The sequence below is a fragment of the Culex pipiens genome, chromosome 1 (genome assembly GCF_016801865.2).
Source record: "Culex pipiens pallens isolate TS chromosome 1, TS_CPP_V2, whole genome shotgun sequence".
Classification (NCBI taxonomy): Eukaryota; Metazoa; Arthropoda; class Insecta; order Diptera; family Culicidae; genus Culex; species Culex pipiens.
In genome coordinates, this window is record NC_068937.1 from 110,314,398 (window position 1) to 110,331,064 (window position 16,667).

The 16,667-nt window shown below is 37.9% G+C and overlaps 1 protein-coding gene across 1 annotated transcript; it reads right to left on the bottom strand.

Annotated features, from left to right (window-relative positions):
- Positions 1 to 3,805: 3,805 nt before the first annotated feature.
- Positions 3,806 to 14,222, bottom strand: LOC120427860 (retinal dehydrogenase 2-like). The gene is made up of 4 exons (XM_039592777.2): positions 13,637 to 14,222; positions 4,695 to 5,475; positions 4,131 to 4,638; positions 3,806 to 4,073 (listed from the first exon to the last, which is right to left on the bottom strand). Exons 1-4 carry the CDS (start codon positions 13,670 to 13,672, stop codon positions 3,929 to 3,931), a joined length of 1,470 nt encoding a protein of 489 aa, XP_039448711.1. The 5' UTR covers positions 13,673 to 14,222; the 3' UTR covers positions 3,806 to 3,928.
- Between the last annotated feature and the right edge of the window lie 2,445 nt (positions 14,223 to 16,667).

A 16,667-nucleotide genomic window follows, 5' to 3' on the forward strand; every position in this document is an offset into this window, starting at 1 on the left:
GGGTTCGCCCGGCAGATCTGTGTGCCAGGCCGAGCGCGCACAGGGACATTCTGACAAATTAGGCGTCGTGAGCTCGCGGAACTGAAGGAGGTTCGAGCGTTAGATATTTCACTCTAATGCCCGTATCATTGCATAGTGAGAGCACTCTCCAGTCACTGAAGTGTATGTTAATTTGATGAACTTCTTTCTCTACGCGCGTGAGACTACGCGGGGACTACTTCCCCGATGCGATGCGCTTGAACCGTTGAGATGTACTCTTCGAGATCATGGGAAGCGGACCACAACCACGAACGGCAGCAGCCGGCAGCGGATCATAAGGATAGGAAGAAAAATGGGCCCCACAACCGTAATTATATTCTTCTCTCTCACTTGGATGATGCTCGCGCGTACGAATCGCTCCGTGATCGTTACATAACGCGTTGTAACGTATAGCTGCTGCTGCTGAGGAGGAAGAAGGTGTACTAGGTACTACCTGACTTGTCTCTTATTTCTTGAAAGCACGCGATGCTGCCCAGAGAGCATCGCGTCACTGCAACATAATGATGGATAGATGGAGAAAGACTGCAGGCAGATTCGTAGCGTTTTTGAACGCTGATTTGACTTGTGGAAAGGATGGAGTGAATTCGTGGAATTGGTTCTTAAATTCTTCTTGCATGCATTTTTGTAATAAAAGTTAGTTTCATTTATAAGATTCATTCAAAAATCAAACCAAATCGTACTAGGCTCAAGCAAGAAACGAAGCAAAAAGATAAAATAAAAATAATTACAACGACCTAACAACATGGTAGATATTTTAATATTTTAAAATACAATCAACAGTGATACCTTTCGAAATTTTGTCAAAAAATTGTGATGTCGAAAAAGTGTCAAATGAGAGAGTTTGTTGAACTACTTTGTTGAAAACCGGAAAGCAATCCGAGTTAATCCTGCAATTTTGTTAGCAATTAGATGAAGACATTCAAATGTGAAACTCATTTTGTTCACAAACTTCAACACTTCTAATTGGAACAAAAACTAAGTTGTGCCCAATTCATCAGTAGTTGCAGCGTTTCAATCTTTATCTCATAAATTTGCATATATGCTCACAAAAACTTTATCCGTACATCGAGATTTGAACCAATTTTTGATCTTTAAAAAGCATTGGAAAGAAGAACTCTTAAAATTTAAGAAAATTATGGGTTGGAAGTTTGACTTGATTTATGCGACTTTGCAAATGTCTCTGAAAATATTTTTTTTTTAGGGTTCAACTTTGGCTGTATTTTTAAATAACATTTTCTATCTGTTAGGTAAAAAAAAGTAATTTTTTTAGTGTCCCAGACTATGCCTCTACGCATTTTAAAATTTAAATGATAATGGTTTCATTCTATAGCTGAAAATGTGAAACAAGCAAAAAAATTAAAAAGTGACTGTAAAACATGAAAAAATGATCATGAAATGATAGGAGGTGGTAGAATAGGTCAAATACTACCGAAAACAAACATAAACTAAACAAGATAAAAGCAAATTGAAATACTAAAAATAGAACAGGAAAAACATAAAATGAGAGAAGTAATGTTTTTGGTAGAACAAAAGTTGCACAAAATGACCTCTGAACACGGGAAAAATAAAAAATTTCGAAAAAAAATAGTTTGGCCGGTAGAGGGTTAAGCAACATCTTGTCCAGATTGTTTGTTGTCTCCAGAGTTCCCAAATGAACCGGTTAGGCTAGGTGCACCTATAAACTTGGTTCGGCTTAAACCTTCCTTTGTGGTTCAATCCTGGTTCAGTGAACCATGAACCATGGCTTACAATGTATCATTAATTACACCGTAACATTCATCACACCGTAACATTGTTACACCGCATCATTCGTTACACCGTAACATTCTCTTACACCGTAGTATGGTTACACCTTAACATTGTTACACCGTAACATTTTTAAACCGTAGTATGGTTACACCGTAGTATGGTTACACCGTAACATTGTTACACCGTAACATTGTTACACCGTAGTATGGTTACACCGTAACATTGTTACACCGTAACATTGTTAAACCGTAGTATGACTACACCGTAGTATGGTTACACCGTAACATTGTTACACCGCAACATTCGTTACATTCGTTACATACATCGCAACATTCGTTACACCGTAATAATGTTACGGTTTAAGACTGTTACGGTGTAACAATTTTACGGTGATTTAGGGTTGAACAGTGTCACGGTGTAACAAAGCATGCCGTTTAGCCTAACATTCTTTGAAAAGGTTCAAGTCAGGTTCAAGCCTGGTTCAAGCCAATGGTTCATTTTGGCTAGCCTCGCTTGGTTTGAACCAAATGAACCAAGGCTCACGGCTCTCGGTGAGCCTGAGCCGACGATGCTTGCCGACGTGTGGTGTGAACCTGAACCAGAAAAATGAAACTAGCCTAGCCGATGGCTTAGGCTCGTGGGAACACTGGTTGTCTCTGAAGACAAAGTCCAGAATTCCTGTTTATAAGTGGATACCTGACATTTGATGCATTTAACCTGTATACTTTTTATATGATCCTTGCAAGTTTGTTTTTTTCAAAAGCAAGCACAGGATACTTCACTTGATCTTTCCACAAAAAAATTACCTCATTTAGTTTTTAAATGCTATGAGTTTTTTTGTTTAAGAAAATCAGCCCTTGGTTTATGAGGGAAAATAATCAGTTGTGATTTTGAAGCATTTGGAGTAATTTTACATTCTTGCAAATAAGAATTTAAAATACAGTCCAGACCCGATTATCCGAAGTTCTGATTATTCGAAGTTTCGATTATCTAAAGGTTTGTACGGGCTTCGGATAATCAAATCACAAACAAAAAAATTCTTTCAAAAAAAAAAATAATTACTTTTAGCTTTAAATTCGAGTTTGGCGACCCCATGTTAGTCAAATTTGTATAGTAAATTGCCCATTAATAAAAAAAATGCATTTTTCATTTTGTATTTGATCACCGCCAAAATTATTAAATTTTAAAATTCTAAAACAATTAAGCGTAGATTAGGAGTCATATTTAAACTGAACAGTTAAAAATATGACAACGATTTTTTTGTGATTCGAGTATCCGAATTAAAGTTTTTCCAAAGTCTTCGGATAATCGAGCCAAGCTTGTTTGTGATCTTCTTGTGATGACACGGATGCTTCCACCTTTTACAGAGATGCTTGTGTCATCAGCAAATAAAAAAAAAAGATTTCTGACATTCTGGGGGAAAAAAGAAATGAAATATTGTATAAAATTGATCCAAAATACTACCTTGAGTGACGCCAACGCGCACAGGAAGTTGATCAGATTTGTCGTTCTGATACCAAACCTACAGATTCAGATCCATAAAAAAAATAATAATGTTCACGATATAAATCGGAAATTTCTTTTCAATTTCGCAATCAAACCTTTGTGTCAAATGCTTTTTTTATATATCTGTGAACAGTGCATGTGTGTCATAATGCATGATTAATACTTTTCACCCACTTTGTATCAAAAATAATACCATAACCAAGCCAACACTGCGTCCTGAGTACTGTCCTTGGTGAGCAGATACTCGATCGAGTTCATTAATTTCGTTTCGACAGCTTTCTCAGAATTCTGCCAGCAGCAGAAAACTTTCTTTTTGCGTGTTTATTTTTGGGTTGTCGTTTTCGTTTGAAAGTGAATTAATTTACTGTCATAAGGATGAAAAAAAGAATCAGCAAGACAAAAAACAATCATCCTACCATGGTTATACTTTATTACATGCTTCGCCGTGCTTTATTGAATGTTGCACCGTTGGCAATCGAAACTTTCTTTCGCAGTGAATGAACGCTTAACATGATTATTGAAAAATGAATTTAAACTTTAATTGATTACATAAACGGTTGCATACAGAGGGTGAGAAGATCCTGAGACAGATTTCTGCTTAATTTCCATATTTTTGTTGCTCCCGGAGACCTTTTCAGATCTTCGTTGGCAGCTTGATTGTGACGGACTTGGTTTCCGTGTACAGTTCAATTCCGCTGTAGCCCAGCTCGCGACCATTGCCGGACTGCTTGAATCCTCCGAACGGAGTGGTTGGTACGACGTAGTCGTAACAGTTGACCCTATAATCGAAACCATCAATAACTGTTGGATTGTTTGCGATGGAGGATAAATCTTACCACACGGAACCGGCCTGGACGGCATTCGTGAAAACCAGCGCAGTGTTGATGTTGTTGGTGACGACACCGGCGGCAAGGCCGTACTCGGTATCGTTGGCCCGCTCGATGACCTCGTCCAGCGTTTTGAACTTGAAGATGCTCTGCACAGGTCCAAAGATTTCCTCCCGGGCGATCTTCATGTTGTCCGTAACATCCGAGAAGACGGTCGGTTCTATAAAATAACCCACACTGCCGAAGCGCTTTCCACCGGCCTGCAGCTTGGCACCTTCCTTGTTGGCCGATTCGATGTAGCCCAGGATCTTGTTGAACTGCTCCTCATCGACCTGCGGTCCCTGCTGGGTTCCCTCCGCGAAAGCGTCTCCGACCTTTCGTGCGCGGGCCATTTCGGCAGCCTTCGCGACAAACGCATCATAAATGCCCTCCTGCACAAAAGTGCGACTTCCAGCGCAGCAGTTCTGGCCGTGATTCGCAAAGATGGCATTGTGGGCAATCTCCACCGCTTCGTCCACTGAAAATGTTAATGAATTAGATATGGAGAATTCGCTCTTATTTTAAATTACTCACAATTGGCATCATCGAAGATAACCAGCGGACTCTTTCCTCCCAGCTCGAGCGATACGTTTTTCAAGTTCGACTTGGACGAACCCTCGGTGATGATACGACCCGTTTCAACCGATCCCGTGAAGGCCACCTTGCGAATCTCCGGATGGTTAACAATGGAGGCGCCAACCGTGGGACCGAATCCGTTCACCACGTTGATAACTCCGTCCGGGAAGCCAGCTTCCTTGGACAACGCAGCCATGTACAGAGCGGAGAGTGGGGTCTGTTCCGCGGGTTTAAGTACCAGAGTGCAACCCACGGCCAGCGCCGGAGCCCACTTCCAGGTCAGCATCAGAACCGGATAGTTCCACGGAATGATCTGACCAACCACGCCGATCGGTTCCTTCCGGATGTACGTCATCACTGGACCGTCCGACGGGACCGTGCTCCCGTGGATCTTATCGGCCCAACCCGCATAATACCGGAACGTATCGATGGCACAGTTCATGTCGAACACGGAATCTCCGAAAGACTTTCCGTTGTCCAGCGATTCCAAATTGGCCAGCACGTTGATGTCACGCTCCATCAGATCGGCCAGCTTGTTCAGCAGCTTGCCGCGGCCGGAAGCGTCCATCTGACGCCACGGAGAGCTTCGGGCAAAGGCCGTCTTGGCCGCCTGAACGGCTGCCTCAACGTCCACCTTGTCGCCTTCAGCTACATCGATGATCTTCTGACCGGTAGCGGGGTTGATCGTTGCAAACGTTTTGCCACTCTTCGAGTCGACGAACTGGTTGTTGATAAAGAGCTGCGAAATTAAGAAAGTAGAAAGAATTGCGTCAAAGATTAATTGGGTTATTTGGGGTTATCTTCTGCACGTGATTAAAGGTTATTATTAAATGAACGAAACTCTTAAAAAGACCTTTGTACGGGGCTTGTCACTGTGACTCAATTTTACGAACATATTGTTTACATTCTCCAATCAGTGTTTTGCGCATTTTGTGATTTAGATTACTTTGACAGAAAATAATTAAAATTCTGGCATTGGGGTGTGGCGCTCGCTTCACTTGTGCTCTTAGATCGAATGAACCTCATTTCCGTGGTCTGAATTTGGAAACTTTAAAAAACAAGCACTTGTGAAGACTTTTTTACAACGCTGCGGGAAGCCATTTCGATAACTCTGACTTCCGAATCCTTTACAAAATTCTTGAAAGTTAGCTGACTCAGATTATGATTCCAGCTTCTCATCAATTCTGGATCCGACTCCATAGCCCATGATCATTGTGATCAATAGCAAATTTTACTTACAAGTTCAGGTCAATCAACTTTCGCATTTGCTCGGATCGAAACGGAACTTAGTGCAAACCGCTAATGACCAACCCTGGAGCCAACCTCACGTCAGGTGGATGCAGAGAAGAAAGCTTGTACTTCGCGTCATCTAATTGGGTACACACATTATTGCGTGGTGCGACAATTAGTCGTTCATGGTCATCAGAGTCTGCGAGGCGCAGCCCCGGGCAGCGTAATCTGAGGCGTCAAATCTCTCTGATTTAATCAAAAAGCTGGAATCTCTGGCGTGCCATCAAACAATTTTTCCCTTGGAAGCTTTCCTTCCGTTCCAGCCAATTGGCTATCCGCAGAGGCAAATCTTTCGCAAAAAGATGGATGATGATCTGCCCAAGGGAGGTCCATCTGTCGGGGTTGAACGTTTGTGATTTTATCGCACCAATTAAATACACTCGTGGCGCTCACGGTTGGCAAACGCCGGTGGCGGCTTGTGGCGGTGTCCCGAATGTCCAGGGAGTCCCCGGGTTTGCGCGCACAATTAGCAGACAGCGATAAGTATCACGTTGTTGGCCTCCCAGGGTGCGAAACGGGCAGCGGGTCTGTGCCAAAGTGTGTGGCTCCACTTTTGCAGGTTTAAACGAAACCAGCTATAGTCAACCGAGTCGCGAGCCGGTGGTGGTTGTTGGCCAGGCTAACGATCTTGATCGCATACGCATTTGTTTGCCTAATTGGAATTAGGCCAATAGGTTGGCTGATTTTGCACACCTTGTTGGTTGGCTGGTTGGTGGTGGAGAGCTATTTATAGATTTATGTTCAATTCATTACCATTAATCTTATGACTATCTGTACTTCACAATCGAATAGTATTGTTTCTACTCTCATGCATGCAAATTGCTTTTTTTTTATTCTATTTTTATTTTTCTGCTGGTTACGTATTTCATTAGTGATGCACTATTACAGATGCAAAAAGTTCAGTCGGGGTAATAACATGCTTGTATTTTTGTATTGTTGTTTTTTTGTATTTTTGTATTTTTGTATTTTTGTATTTTTGTATTTTTGTATTTTTGTATTTTTGTATTTTTGTATTTTTGTATTTTTGTATTTTTGTATTTTTGTATTTTTGTATTTTTGTATTTTTGTATTTTTGTATTTTTGTATTTTTGTATTTTTGTATTTTTGTATTTTTGTATTTTTGTATTTTTGTATTTTTGTATTTTTGTATTTTTGTAGTTTTGTATTTTTGTATTTTTGTATTTTTGTATTTTTGTATTTTTGTATTTTTGTATTTTTGTATTTTTGTGTTTTTGTATTTTTGTATTTTTGTATTTTTGTATTTTTGTATTTTTTTTTTGTATTTTTGTATTTTTGTATTTTTGTATTTTTGTATTTTTGTATTTTTGTATTTTTGTATTTTTGTATTTTTGTATTTTTGTATTTTTGTATTTTTGTATTTTTGTATTTTTGTATTTTTGTATTTTTGTATTTTTGTATTTTTGTATTTTTGTATTTTTGTATTTTTGTATTTTTGTATTTTTGTATTTTTGTATTTTTGTATTTTTGTATTTTTGTATTTTTGTATTTTTATATTTTTGTTTTTTTTTTGTATTTTTGTATTTTTGTATTTTTGTATTTTTGTATTTTTGTATTTTTGTATTTTTGTATTTTTGTATTTTTGTATTTTTGTATGTTTGTATTTTTGTATTTTTGTATTTTTGTATTTTTGTATTTTTGTATTTTTGTATTTTTGTATTTTTGTATTTTTGTATTTTTGTATTTTTGTATTTTTGTATTTTTGTATTTTTGTATTTTTGTATTTTTGTATTTTTGTATTTTTGTATTTTTGTATTTTTGTATTTTTGTATTTTTGTATTTTTGTATTTTTGTATTTTTGTATTTTTGTATTTTTGTATTTTTGTATTTTTGTATTTTTGTATTTTTGTATTTTTGTATTTTTGTATTTTTGTATTTTTGTATTTTTGTATTTTTGTATTTTTGTATTTTTGTATTTTTGTATTTTTGTATTTTTGTATTGTTGTATTTTTGTATTTTTGTATTTTTAAAAGCGATAACATATTTTAAATGAAGACGTATTTCAGCTGGGCATTTTCATATAAACCTCTCCTTTTTTCAGATCGGCACAATTATGGTTCGTGTTTACCATAAATCATCATGAAATTTTGGCCTCATAATTACGCAATGCCGAAAACATAAATTGAAATGTAAATTTACTTCTTTCCCCACTTCAGCCAGGATCTTCCCCCAAAAGTTTCACCTTCATTTCACCGTAAAAAAAACTTTAATCAAATTGCATAAGCTCCGGTTCCTTACTGGGAAATGAGTCCACTCGCGGGAGTCTCCAGTGTGAATGTTACGGTGCAGCTGCTGCCGTGGCTGTGGTCACAACCGCAACTCATTATTTTTTGTCTGAATGTCAGAATGTGGTTCAGGTCAAAAATGTGACTCAAGGTTTTCCTCCCGCTCCGAACACGATGTTTTCGATCTTGTCGGTCGGCCGCGGCCGGCAGAGTTCAAGCAATTAGCCATAAAACATCGCCCCGCCAGGAAAGGCCCGCCGCGAGTTAGTACCACCACGAAAAAGGTGGACAGTAGGGTGGTTCACTCTAAGTTTAGTTTGAAGAATTCGAAATGCTCTCATAAATTACTGTTCTCATGTATACCTCAAATGGATCAAGCACATGTTATAAATCTTTTAGGAAAAAATGCTTTTTGCTGTCCTTTAACACAAGGTGAACCACCCTAGGCGAACACTCTTGAACAGGAAAATCGTGGAGAAGCATGAGACATTGTAGTATTCTGCCCCGAAAAAAAGGGCACAATGAGAGCAAAACTCGTTGGAGTAGCCCCGACCAAAGGCAGTTTGGAGTAACTGCAAGAGGATGCTAAAATAACTTACTTAACATTTTCCACGGGCTTGAGTCAGTCCCAGAAGGACAGGACCAACGGTGGCGGCAGCGGTGGCATGCGCCCGACTGGTCGTCCCCTTTTTCTGCTCGGACGGACATCACACCGCAACGCAACTCTGTTTTCTCCACGGTTCATAAATCTTGTGGACTTAATAACTTAATTTCATAATTTTATTGTAAAGAGTTGCTGCTCGCATGGTGTGACCCAATATTTACGATTTTATCACCATTACGCGCCGTTTTGGGTACACGAGATAAATCATCGTGCATCGTGCGTTGTCATCGTGCGCAATTGGGCACGCTGCTGTACTTTTTTGTCAGCTGGAAAACGTTCCGGAAGTGCCGGTAAGTGATCAGTGCTGAAATTGGGTAACGTTTTGGTTAGGGAGAGAAGAAGGCATCAACCACATAGGTGGATTTAGTTTGCTTTTCTAGTTTAACATTTTTATGTATCTTGACATTTTTGATCTTTTTAACTTCTTTGAAAAAAAAATGAGTTTTACCAGTGTTAAACAATGATTTAAAAAAGTCATACAAGTTTTTAGGTAGAATTTTGGTCAGTCCACATTTAATTTTAATTCAATTCAATCATCGAACACCTGAGTTGCGTGATTTGCAGTTCCAATATCTGCTACTGAAATGTCGCGAAACAGAAAACGTGAGAAACTTCTTGTGCCATGCCGCGATTTAACAAATCAGAGTACATCCAGCCCAACTTGAACGAAACATGACAAAATAAGTAAGAACATGTTTCACCCTTAAATATCCTGCTGCGCAGCACTCCCAGCTGCAGTTCAACTTTTGAGACTATGGTTTTCGCGGTGTTTTCGTCGTGTTCACAGTTGTTGTTTACAAATAGCATGCTCCCCCCCCCCCCCCAAACGGTGTGGTGCATCTCCGGCATTGCATAATGCAACTGGTGAGTTCTCACCCGATTGTGCAACTACGCCAGAAAGACCCCAAGTGGAAGACAAATGACTCTCACGAGGGCAAGAACTTTGTTCGATGAGAGAGAAAGAGGAATGACCTTTCCATGCAGTTGTTGAGGATGCAATTTTGGTATACTTTGATAGTAATTTGAATACCTTATTGTTGTCTTGACGGTAAATTAATGGTTTGTTAAACTATTCATTGAAAATTGATTGTTTTAAAATAAACAAAATGAAATTTTTCTTTAAATTTTCAAAGGCTGCAGTTCAAGTCAATACAGCAAACCTAAAAATAGCCTCGATTGGGCGCGGTCGATAAATCATTCGACTTTCGTCACCCCCTTCAGGAAACTTTGTTGAGACCTTAAACAACGGAGCCTCTCTTGTCTTTCTTTTCGCCTCGAATTCCTGGGCAACAGTTTTGAAGGGACATGCCGCCGTCGGTGGGGGGCCGGGGCCGGGGCTGGGAGTCAATTTTATGACCTGAGCATAATTTACATTTTCATCGCTAAAATGCATAAACAATTTAAGGTATTCGCGGATCGTCTCCGTTCTTGGTCTGGGTGGTTTGGTGGCCGGAGAGGGTCCTGAAGATCCTGAAGCAGATAAACCTGCAAGTGCCATCGCACTTCGGCTTGTCAGACCCCGGTAACGTGTTGCAACACTTTAGCACATGACACAGATAACGGGGTTCGATACTTTTTGCCTTCCTCACCTTACTGAGGAAAGGCTATAAAATCACTCGAAAAATGAACTTTTTAATTAGACCTAAGAAGAATGGTTTTGAAATCACCTTTCTTGTGGATTAAGAATTTTCAAGATCTGACTTACCTATCTTAAATTACAAGCAGTTTAAAAAATGTTCTGAATTTACATAACCTCAATCTATTTCCCCACGGCGGTGAATGTACAATCTTGACGAGAAGTCTGAAGGCAGTCTGTTTTTTACTCATCACTTTTTTTTATTAGGACCTCTTTGGTGCTGCGATCACGTTAGGGCCGATCCATAAACCATGTGGACACTTTAGAGGGGTTGGAATCACTCTATAAATGAGAGGAAGGCACCAACCACCTAAAGGTGGATTAAGTAACGTTTTTTTTAGTTGAATCTTGGCGTTAAGGATTTTCCTTCTTTTGCGTTGATGGGCCATCGCAAGTTACATCGTATTGCATTACGAAAGTCATTTGTCTTGTTTGTGGGCATTTTGTCTTGTTTTGTATTTTTTGTATGAATTTATGTATTGATGACCTGGAGGTTGATGTTTATCGAGGCAAATTTCCATGAAGGAATCGATTTAAAAAAACGTGCAAGATAAAAAAGCCAACAACAAATTTGAATTTGTTGCTAAGAGGTGTGTTTTCGAAGTAATTAACTGCCTCAATATTTTTTAAAGCTGTAAGATAACCTGCCTTAACAATGGACTGATAACGTTATCGTTTGTAGAAAAGTCTACATTCAGTATGGTCGCATAATCAGAGTGAAGTCAAAATAAGGCCGATGCAGAGAGGCATAAACAACGCACAGATAAGAATTGAGGGAATGGTAACAATTCTAAATAACACTTTTTAAAAAGTTTTCATGACAAAAAATTTATCAAGAAATAATTTAAAAAATAAATTCTTCTTTTCGTTTTAGCCTTCTTTTGCAACAAAGGTTGGCAAAATGATGACTTATACATTTCAAAAGCATTTTGAAAATATAATTTTTGACCCGTTTTCAGGTTTCACAACAGAACAGATTATAGTATTTATTATTGGAAGTATTTTTTTGAATCACAATGTGATATAATATAGAATACTATATTTTCTTCAGCATGGCAACATTGTGCAATATTGTATTCAAAATCAACCCTACGCCCAGGTCAAATGCCAGTGAAAGTTGTAGGTCACAGAATGCACCACATCAAAAGAGCCGGACTCACTTTCCCACGTGTGCTCAGCTCAATGAACTGAAAAACAGGATCTTCCAGAACACGTTGCCCGGCTCGGTAGTTGGAGCACTCACCGATTGTGAGTAATGATGATGAGTGCACCACATCTGGAACCGGTTATTTTGTTGCCTCGGCCTGATTGTATCGGAGGCCAAAAACTGCCCCCGGTCGCGGAACAACCCTAGGGATGCGCCCGAAGGAACCCTGAAAATGCACCGAAATTAGTGCTAAATATAATTTCTTAATTTTTCACGCTGTCAACTTTGGGCGTGCCCCCCCACCGAGCCGTCAGCCCTCGGGGGAAGGATGCTGCTTCAACTGCCAGCACTGGACAAAAGCAGCAGCAGCGGCGCGTTGATGAGATATGCTACTGGTTACGCCCCAAAAATGAAGCTGTGAGTGCTGTTTTATGTGGCAGACCATAATAAAGAGCGGAATAACATGCTTTCGCTGTTTCACGAAAATGTAGATTTTTGTCTTTTGAATTATTCCCAAATACGTGTTATAATATTTTTAAATTTATAGAGTTTTCCATTAGAACAAGTTTTATAGCAAATGTAGATTTTTTTTTTGGCCCTACCCGAAAATATCTTTAAAAACTAACTTAATCCACCTATGTGGTTGGAGCCTTCCTCACTCATTACCAACAATGGGTGATATGATGGGGTTGGACACAAATTTCATCTATTTTTTAGATCCGGAATAAAAATGTACATAAATATCACTTAAGTGGCCATATCTCGAGACAGGATTGCCACATCTTTAATGTTTTGGACTCGTTGGAAAGGTCTTCTCATAACCTAACCAACGATGGGTCGGATGGTGGATCCGGACATAGTTTACATACATTTAAGTGAAATCCGGTCTCCAAAAAGTACATAAATATTACTTAAGTTGCCATTTCTCGAGACAGGGTTGCCAGATCTTCAATATTTTGGTCTAGTTGGAAAGGTTTTTTGATAAACTAACCAACGATGGGTCGGATAGTGGATCCGGACATAGTTTACATACATTTAAGTGAGATCCAGCTTCCAAATAGTACATAAACAATCCTTAAGTGGCCATATCTCGAGACAGGGTTGCCAGATCTTCAATGTTTTCGATTCGTTGGAAAGGTTTTTCGATAAACTAACCTACGATGGGTCGGATAGTGGATCTGGACATAGTTTACATACATTTAAGTGAGATCCGGCTTACAAAAAGTACATAAATATTACTTAAGTTGCCATATCTCGAGACAGAGTTGCCAGATCTTCAACATTTTGGACTCATTGGAAAGTTCTTTTGATTACCTAACCAACGATGGGTTGGATGATAGATCCGGACATAGTTTTAATGCATATAAGTGAGATCCAGATATTTGTGAAAACACATTTTTATATATAACTTTTGAACTACTTATCGAAACTTCAAACAATTTAATAGCGATGTATGGGACCCTAAACCAAGTCGAATGCAACCGGTTTGATCAAAATCGGTCCAGCCAGTGCTGAGAAAACTTGGCAAGAATTTTGGGAAATAACATTCATACACACACACACACACACACACACACACACACACACACACACACAGAGACATTCGTTCAGTTTTCGATTTCGATTCTATGAGCTGTTTTGCAAAAGTTCATTTTTCGAGCAGGATTATAGCAGGAAGGCAAAATATGATTTTTTTAATAAACCTTACGGTTTATTAATATTTGAAATATAAATTGAAATTCTCTCAATGTAACTTCGGTTTACGGTTTTTAAGTTTGCACATTAATTAAACAGTAAAAATGTGTAAACTGTTAATTTAACACAGACTAGCTTTGCGTAGATTGTGTTTAGCGTTCTGTAATAAAACGTTTTAAAAACCAAAATAAATTGAAACTATAAAAACCAAACTCCCCCACCTACCTTGGTGTATTTGATTTCCTGGTTGGGATTTGCCATCTTTGCTCTGGTATGTTTCACTTGGAACTGGTCGAAAATCTTGAACTTTCCGGGCTTCGGTCACACTCGATCTAAACGCGTTCACAGCCGCAACACTACTGGTTATTTTTAGCCAAAAATCGTGTATTAAAAATCGCAACTTCGAAGAAAAAACTGTGCGTTCCCTGTCGTGTGTTAGTGTTTACTCACGGTTCTTATTCCTGTATGGAGTCTGTTATCTGCTTTAATTTGTAGACCACTGTCAAAACAGAGCCGGTGTTTGATACCAGCAACGACGGGTACGACCAAACACACACTCCGCAAATTTGATAAACCTGTTTCTATCGCGTTTACTTTATCACTTGGAGGTGTGTTTGTGTTCAAGTTATGTTTGACTTGTCTTCTTTGGTACACAAATTATCTGGATTGAATTGGGAGACTTCGGAGGGATAGATCACACTTGTTCGCTGAAACTACGACGATGTGTTCTAGCAAACGCTTCTTTTATATTTTTAAATTCCAAACTATAGAGGTTCATACGAGCAGATCAGCATTAAAATGTTTATTTTCGAGTTTTATTAGCCCCAAATTTGTTTTCAAGAAAGGCCCATAAAATCGTGCCAGTATTTGTGAAGCACAGACATCGCGAATCGGCATTAGAGGCTGCGTCCTGAACGTGTGGTTTGTTTGTTTTAGCAGCTTACTAAAGAAGCCGCACTGGCAATGAGCGATAGAAGTGCGCATGCTCGCGAATAAGAGCAATGTGTGTATAACCAGAGAGGTGTATGCGGTGAAAAATTGTGTGTTAATTGAATCGTATTTAAAAGTAATGTTTTGCATTTTAATAACACGGTTCCTCTATTAATTTAGCTAGGTGTTAAAAAAGATACAATAAAATGGGTGCTTTGGGTGTTGGAATGGTTATTTTTTTAATGAAAAACTTATGGAAATCCAACAGGGTTTTTAAAAACATTTTCGATGCTCCACGTTTGAGACTGATCATCTGCTTTTTTCATAAAGAGATCAACAAATACCATGCATTGGCAGTATCTCACGATGGAGACGCAGGAAGTTTGTGTATTTCCTAATTAGAGGGTGATGATTCTCGAGATTTTTAATTTCCCGGCAAGAGAGAGTTGATTTTTGGTATTATCCGGGAATTTTAAGGTTATATCCAAAATTATGTATATGTTACACATAATTTGAAAGAAATTAAATACATAATTTCTAAATACAAACTTTCCTAATAAATTGAGCTCAAGTACATTCAGTCATGTAAAACTTCAATTAAAGTAACCATATCGAGATATTCATTACCATGTGGCATTATTTATACTTGATGTAAATGCTTTCCGAAACTGCAATCGGAAGTTCTTTTCTAAAACTTGTTGGGACTCAAAACTGTACTATGATTTATTTTTATTTTTTAATGAATCTATCGTATCCTAGATTTTTTTTTTTTGATTAGGTGCTATAAACAAATGTAAACATTGAGTGTATCCCGCTTACTCCGATAGACATTGACATAAGGTGTAAAGAGATACACTCAATGTTTACATTTGTTTATAGGATTTCAGGCTCCCCTAAAGCAAAGCTGGAAGAACCAAGACGACTGATTATAAATACTTTTCTTTGTACGAAATTACAGCAACACATTGATCGGATGAAAATTTGAGAATTGAACAGTGCAAAACATTGATTATTATTATTGATTATTAAAGCTGATTATTACCCGAATGGCTCCCAACATAATTTTATTTATTTATTTATTGTGCGAATCAACAGGCAGATATACGCCCCAATGAATAACTTGAACTAAATCTACTTAATTACTATCTTTGTATGTATACATTAAAATACAAACTATTATTTTTAAAATATTTAAAACCACATATTTAATATTTTTTCCAGCTTTTGCCATATTAAACGATGACAATTTAAAACCTTCTCGAATAAATCAATCTTTTGTAGAAAAATTCAATAAAATCGAAAAAAAAATCTTCAAAAAAAAAGTTACTCTAGACCCTCCGACGAAATATTTCAATGGATTCCAAAACATGTCAAAAAAGAGCCCTTCTTTCATGGCAAATATCAGACTTGCTGAATTTCATATCTAATGCTTGTTTTGTGAAACACAATGTAAACATTTGGCTCCCCGTTTTGTTGTCGTGTCATCCTTTAATTGATGACACGACAACAAAACGGGGCATTTTGTAACAAGTTTAGTTTTACGTTTTTGAATTCGTACAGTCCAGACTCGATTATACGAAGGCCTTAGCAAAATTTCACTTCGGATAATCGAACCAATAATTTTTTTTTTTTGGTTTTATTTTTGATTGATGAGCTTTAGTATGACCCTTAAACTACTCTAAAGTGATTTAAAACTTTTAAATCCATGATGGCGGTCAAAATGGCGATGATGAATTATTGAAAAATGCATTTTTTTTATTTTACAGGCAGCCAAACATTCCAATTTGACTTAAATGGGGTCGCAGAACTCGAAATTGATGTTAAAAGTAAGAAAAAAAAAAACACGAAATGTTTTTTTCATTCGTGATTCGATTATCCGAAGTCCCATACAAACCTTCGGAAAATCGAACTTCGGATAATCGAAACTTTGGATAATCGAGGCTTCGGATAATCGAGTCTGGATTGTTTTCGTATTCGTTAATTATACAAATTGTGTAAGATTCAGAATTTAATTTACTATATATTTGAGATTAAGAATATAATTTACTATATATTACAAAAAAATACTTTTTGGTAGGCATTCGGGGTTTTGTTCTGGTGGGCAAGCTAAGCCCAAATTGGAGACAATCTCGACGAGATCGGAAAAACCCTGGAGTTTTTAAGGATACCAAATTTTTATTGCTCAATTTGACGCAAACCTCTCTTCAGATGACTTTTGAATTAAGTAGTCCTTAAATGCAAATTAATAAAATAAACTAAGCCCAAATCTCAAATATGAGCTTGATTGGACGTAACTGGAGCTTGCGCTTTGCATTTGCATTTTAAA